Source organism: Erinaceus europaeus, chromosome 19 (genome assembly GCF_950295315.1).
Source record: "Erinaceus europaeus chromosome 19, mEriEur2.1, whole genome shotgun sequence".
Lineage (NCBI taxonomy): Eukaryota > Metazoa > Chordata > Mammalia > Eulipotyphla > Erinaceidae > Erinaceus > Erinaceus europaeus.
Window position 1 is genome coordinate 16,491,130 of NC_080180.1, and position 7,303 is coordinate 16,498,432.

The following is a 7,303-nucleotide window of genomic DNA, read 5'->3' on the forward strand; positions in this document are numbered from 1 at the left end:
ACAAAGGTGAAGTATTTTGACATTTTTGAAATGTATTTAAGACAGTAGTTTAATCCTTTCCAAATATGACACTCACACTTATGCTTTTTTATTATTTTTCCCTTTTGTTGCCCCTGTTGTTTTATTGTTGTAGTTACTGTTGTTGTTGATGATAATTTCGTTGCTGTCAGATAGGACAGAGAGAAATGGAGAGAGGAGGGAAAGATAGAGAGGGGGAGAGAAAAATCAGACAGACACCTGCTGACTTGCTTAACCACCTGTGAAGCGACTCACCGGCAGGTGGGGAGCCAGGGCTCAAATCAAGATCATTACGCTGGTTCTTGTGCTTCACGACTGGTGTGCTTAACCAGCTGCGCACTGCTCAACCCCCTCAAACTTATGTTTTATATGTCGTTCTCATTAACATTCAGTAATAGTTTCCTCAATTATCTTACCACCCACATTTAAATCTGACAAATCATTAGATTTACCTTAAATACAGTCTTTCAAAGTGAGAATCTGAATTTTGAAAAACTTAGGGCTTGTCTTTGTTCTCCTTTATAGTTTGTCTTTGTTTTTCTATTTCATTTCCACTTACCAAAAATCTTCCGACTGGAAGACTTTGGCTATAATGAACTACAAATCTAAGTTTCTTCTTAGTTACTCCTTGCTCTAATTCTTTCCCCTGATATCCTTTCTTCTTCCATATAGCCTACTGGACAAGGAAAGCCTTATTCTCTCTACAGTCTACTCTTCAAATAATTCATTTGTTCCTACAACTTCTTTTGCTGATGGCTCCCATACTAGAGTGTAATAGTCCTGGCTATCTTTTCTTTACAGCTCCTTATCACCAAATAACTAACAAACATTTTTTTAATATTTATTTATTCCCTTTTGTTGCCCTTATTGTTTTATTGTTGTAGTTATTGTTGTTGATGATGGTGTCGTTGTTGGATAGGACAGAGAGAAATGGAGAGAGGAAGGGAAGACAGAGAGGGGGAGAGAAAGATAGACACCTGCAGACCTGCTTCACCGCTTGTGAAGCGACTCCCCTGCAGGTGGGGAGCCGGGGGCTCGAATCGGGATCCTTATGCCGGTCCTTGAGCTTTGCACCACCTGCGCTTAACCCGCTGCGCTACCACCCAACTCCCAACAAACATTTCTGATTTGGCAGCCTACAACATGAGGAAATATAGACACAAAGGAGTAGAGACCATAGGGGACATGTTAAAACCTTTTCGGCTGTTCTGACAAGAGAAGGTTTCATGAAGGCGGGAATTAGGTAATTTGACATTATAGATGTGTAGTTTACAAGTAGGTTTTAGTCACAAAAGGAAAACATTCAAGTGTGAAAGCATAATGCCCACTCAAGAAGGCAATAATAAATGTCAACTAAACTTACTGTGGTAACCACTGTACAATTATTTTTTTTAATGAATTACATTGTACTGCTGAAACTAATAAAAACTACTATGTCAGTTTTTTCTCAATTAAAAAAAAAGGCAAAGAGAATACTATAACTAGCACAAAGATTCAATTTAAGAAGGAAAATGAAAAGTTGGACTGAAGCTAACCAGTTGGGTAGTCCTGAAAGCATGACCGAAAGTTTAGATACATTTTCTACACAATGGGACTACATAAGGTTTTAGTAGGAAACTATATAAAGTCTGAGGAAGTTTAATCTGGCAGACTTTTGTATAAGGACTGGAAGAAACACCTCTAAAGACTATCTGACAATGTGAAGCACCTAAACCAGGATCCTGACAATGGGAATGTGGAAAACAGAATAAAGTAAGAAGATACCACTATTAAACAAAATTAAAGGAGGAAAATTAAAGAAATTATTATTAAAGAAAGAATATGGTAAACCTGACAATTTTCTTATCTTAAAAAAAGGATCATCAGCTGGGGCCCTAGTCAGGGATCCTGGGATTCCCACACAGACATGATGGGCCTAGACCTCTAACAGATCCCTCTCACCACTGTCACCGGTCAACTCCATCAGGAACAACATAATGGACCCCTTTGTGGGCCCCTATAGGACCTTGGCCTCAATATGGATCAATGATGGTAGGGAATGTTCCATTCTCTGAAGGGAGGTTGGACAACATACTCTACCTACTACCAGAGGAAGATGGGTCCTGAAATTGGTTCAGCCTGGAATGTTCCTAGCTGTGACCACAGAATGTGAGCTCAGACCTTACAGGGATACAGAGGTTGCATAGGCTCCTATGCTGAATATGGGGCCTAGATCAGATCAAATCGATGGGGTTTACAGTTAACAATATTTGTATACTTTCTCCATGTTTGGGAGCTAATCTCTTCCCTGATCCAGCTTTCTAGTCCTTTTTCCAACCATGACACCATCTCCCCAGACAATAACTTGGGTCCACCTGCATATTAGATGTCAGGTGAAGAAGGCAAAAACTAGTAAAGTCATGAGTCTCTTGGAATATACCTAAAATAGACCTACTAGCTTTTTCCAAAAAGGAGACCCCAAATCTTCACCTGCAATAGTCTTGCCATTAGGTTCATGATTAGTCAACAATTTGTTCTGCTTCATATTTTAACTTTTTTTTCAGCCACCAGGTTCCATGTGATACCATGATACCAACCTGACTTCCCTGGGTAGATGATCCTACCATGTGTTTTAGAGTCCTGCCTCCCCAGATCCCTGCCCCACTAGGGAAAGAGAGAGACAGGCTGGGAGTATGCCAATGCCCACATTCAGCAAAGAAGCAATTACAGAAGCCAGACCTTCCACCTTCTGCACCCCACAATGATCTTGGGTCCATGCTCCCAGAGGGATAAAGAACAGGAAAGCTCTCAAGTGGGAGGATGGGATATGGAGCTCTGTGGGGTGGACATTGTGTGGAAATGTACCCCTCTTATCCTGTAGTCTTGTCAATATCTCCATTTTATAAATAAAAGTTAAAAAAAGAAAAGACCTATTGATACCACTACATATTTTCAAGTTTCTTTTTTTTTTCTTCCATAATTACATAGTTTACTAGACTTCACTCAGTGCTTAAGTTTGACTTAACAACTATCAAAATACATAGTCAATATATATTTTTTAAATTTAGTTTTTATTTAAGGATAAATTAACAAAACCATAGGATAGGAGGGGTACAACTCCACATAATATATTTTAATAGAACATGTCCAAAAACCTCACTATCATCATGTAATCAAGTGAACAATTATTTTGGAAGAAACAAAATGTATATAAACAGGTGATAACAATATGTCTATTAAACCAAATCAATGAAGAACACTAACGTAAATCTCCATATTTGGTTACGACCACTGAGTGTAGTCACTTACACCCCTGCCCATACTAGTATGCTTCTATAAATGACACAACTCATTAGCAGTTGCAATAGTTGATAATCAATACTACCACAGACTTCCTGTTCTGATAAACTTTAATTGGGTTTTCAGTCTTTTGTGATCATAAATAATACATATTAAAGTATGAGAAAAAAGAAACTATGACCCATAACTTTTATTACATTGTTCCCTGACATGTATTTCTAATTTTTATTATAGATTGTTACTATTTTTGAAGGGTATTTTGTTTGTGTGGCAGATGTGTTTGTATGTTTATTTATCACAGGTAGATATCACCTGATAATCAATGTTCCTCAGAATCAAAATATTCTCAGAGACTTCACTCAGTGCTTAAGTTTGATTTAACAACTATCAAAATACACAGTCAATATATTTTAATAGAACATGTCCAAAACCCTCACTATCATCATGTAATCAAGTGAACAGTAACACTAGAGTTTTACTGGGAAGAGAGATAACTTGACAAGAGTTTCTGGAAGAAAATATGCTCTTAAGAAATGCAAATAAAGACAACAATGAGATATCACTTCACTCCTGTGAGAATGTCATACATCAGAAAAGGTAACAGCAGCAAATGCTGGAGAGGGTGTGGGGTCAAAGGAACCCTCCTGCACTGCTGGTGGGAATGTAAATTGGTCCAGCCTCTGTGGAGAACAGTCTGGAGAACTCTCAGAAGGATAGAAATGGACCTACCCTATGATCCTGCAATTCCTCTCCTGGGGATATATCCTAAGGAACCCAGCGCACCCATCCAAAAAGATCTGTGTATACCTATGTTCTTAGCAGCACAATTTGTAACAGCCAAAACCTGGAAGCAACCCAGGTGTCAAACAACAGATGAGTGGCTGAGCAAGTTGTGGTATATATACACAATGGAATACTACTTCAGCTATAAAAAATGATAACTTCACCGTTTTCAACCCATCTTGGATAGACCTTGAAAAATTCATGTTAAGTGAAATAAGTCAGTAACAGAAAGATGAATATGGGATGATCTCACTCTCAGGCAGAAGTTAAAAAGCAAGATCAGAAGAGAAAACACAAGTAGAACCTGAACTGGAATTGGCGTATTGCACCAAAGTAAAAGACTCTGGGATGGGTGGGTGGGGGGAGCATACAGATCCAAGAAGGATGACAGAGGACCTAGTGGGGGTTGTATTATTATATGGAAAACTGGGAAATATTATGCATGTACAAACGATTGTATTTACTGTTGAATGTAAAACATTAATTCCCCAATAAAGAAATTTTTAAAAATCATTGATAATAAAAAAAAAAAAATATGCTCTTAAGCGAGAAACTCCTGGACTCCAGAAAATCAATTTCTAATGATTACTTACCACACTTAAATTCACAGGAGTGTTTGCCTTTGGTACAGGGTGGTTATAGAGCGATTTAAGGGTGTCATTCAAATCGTTCTCCTAGAGTTAAAAAAAAAAATCCATTTTGTAAGTCAAACATACAACGAGAAAATATAACAGCCTACTTAATAAATCATGCTGTGTGCCTTCTGATATTAGACAAGTTTTCTATAATTGTTTTCCACAGGGCTATCAGCCTGTCCAATTCTATAACTGTTTTCCACATAAGTGTTTCAGTTAACTAAAATGAAAACATTTGAATCTAATAACTGTGAAAATACATTAAAATCTCTTTCTATAGAAAGAATATTGTCAATATTATGAATATGTAAACAAACTTCATCATTACAAAATACACTAATGTTATTTATAGAAAGGTTTGTTTAAATCATAAAATCCAGGCATGATGGGATTGAATAAAATTGTTACATAATTTTTCATCAGATCAAAAATGCTTCCATGTATAATTTAAAATAGTAAATATGATTTTCTGGTTTTTTGCCATGCTAGTAGTGTCTTATATACACGCAGTTCTACTGCTCTTGGGCTGATTTTTTTCCTTTTATTTTATTCCACATATCTATATACAGAAAGACAGATGTGGGGAGAGAGAGCAAGAGAGATGCCACAAACCACTCCATTATCTTGGAGAGTCCCCATGATGCTACATAGCTCCCAGGTTGTGCTGGGGCAAGGATATAGACAGAAACTTCGCCAAGGAAGCAATCCAGAGGGCCAACAGACACATGAGAAAGGGCTCAAAGTTACTGATTAACACAGAAATGCAAATAAAGACAACAATGTGATATCACTTTACTCCTGTGAGAATATCGTACATTAGAAAGGACAGAAACAAGAAATGTTGAAAAGGGGGCTAGATAGCATAATGGTTATGCAAAGAGATTCTCATGCCCGAGGCTCCAAAGTCCCAAGTTCTATCCCTCCACACCACCATAAACCAGAGCTGATCAGTGCTCTGGTTAAAAAATTAATGAAATAAAATAAAAGCAAATAAGTTAAAAGTATATTTTTTTAAAAAAGAAAGATTAAAGAGAGAAAAAGAGACACGTATGCACTGATGAATTGGAATGTAAATTCCCCTTGTGGAAAAAAGTCTGGATATTTCCAGAACACTAGAAATGGGCCTATCCTAAGACCTATCCTAATTTCTCTCCTGAGGACGTACTCAAAGGAAATAAAAACACGTATTAAAGAGAGATTTATATATAACTATATTCATAGCAGCACAATTTGTAATAGCCAAAAATCAGAAGCAACCCAAAAACCCATTGACGGGAGTAGGAAGAGAACTGTGGCATACACAATGGAATACTACTCAGCTGTTAACAATGAAGTCACCTCCTTTGCAACATATTGGATGAAAGCTGAAGACACTATATTAAGTGAGATAAGTCAAAGAGAGAATGATGCCACTTAATAAGTAGAACTTAAGACATAAGGAGAGTGGAAAGTCAAGCAGCAAAGCGTAGTCTGGGTGTGATGTAGTTATCAAAGCAAAGAACTCTGGGAAAGGAGAAGGAGGGAAGGGGTAGAGAAAAAAACTTCAGTTCCTATTGCATAATGAACAAAGAGATGAGGAATTCTGCCATGTGTCAACAACTCCACTGTAAACCCCATAATAAAAGGAAAAATCAAAAATAACAAGGAAATATTGATATAGAAAAGATGAAGTATTTCTCATCAGTTTTTACTTATCTTTTACTCACTAACTACTTGTTGCTAGAAGCAGAGATAAAAATCTTCAATTCTTAACTTTTACTCTAGGGAAGGTATAGACAAAAGAATTCAAATTCAGTGAATGTACTGTGGAAACACAAGATAAATGTCATCTGACTGCCTCAAGCTGGGAACTGGAAAAACTTATCTGTTATTTGTGCTGAACCTAGGCTTACTTTTACAGGTATTTACACTGAATCTTAAAAGATGAGTGGTCTAAGGGGCCAGGCAGTGGCGCACCTGATTAAGCACACGTTAAGCTCTGATTCCCCAGAACTGCGCCCCACTAGGGAAAGATGGAGGCAGGCTGGGAGCATGGATCCACCTGTCAATGCCCATATTCAGTGGGGAAGCAGTTACAGAAACCAGACCTTTCACCTTCTGCATCCCACAATGATCTTGGGTCCACACTCCCAGAGGGTTAAAGAATAGGAAAGCTATCAGGGGAGGGGATGGGATACAGAGTTCTGATGGTGGGAATTGTAGTATGGAGTAGTAGATTGAACTTTTCCTGGTTAAAACTTTTTTCTTTTCTTAACAAGAGCACTGCTCAGCTGTGGCTTATGATGGTGTGGGGGACTGAACCTGGGACTTTGGAGCCTCAGGCATCACACTCTCTTTGCATAACCATTAGGTTATCCATCCCCACCCTTGCTTAAATTGCATTCTCTTTTTCTTTCTCTCTCATTAGCAAATAACTAATTTAATTTTGGACCCCTAAGCAAACCATTTAAAAGTAAGTAACTCTTTATAAAACCATCAAAGAATAAGGAAAAAACTTACAAATCTCAGAAAAGTTTATTTAAAAGCAAACTTTAGTTGTATTTTTTTAGAAAACAAAAACATAAATAAAATTAAATAAATAATAAAAT

The 7,303-nt window shown here is 37.4% G+C and overlaps 1 protein-coding gene across 5 annotated transcripts in view; it reads right to left on the reverse strand.

Moving 5' to 3' along the window:
* Positions 1-7,303, reverse strand: part of DENND1B (DENN domain containing 1B) — a 206,639-nt gene that overhangs the window by 108,200 nt on the left and 91,136 nt on the right. For all 5 annotated transcript variants that reach the window (XM_060178489.1, XM_060178493.1, XM_060178490.1 and 2 more), the window contains one exon: positions 4,674-4,754. In XM_060178489.1, coding sequence (XP_060034472.1) covers positions 4,674-4,754 — 81 coding nt within the window. The remainder of the gene's footprint in view (positions 1-4,673; positions 4,755-7,303) is intronic.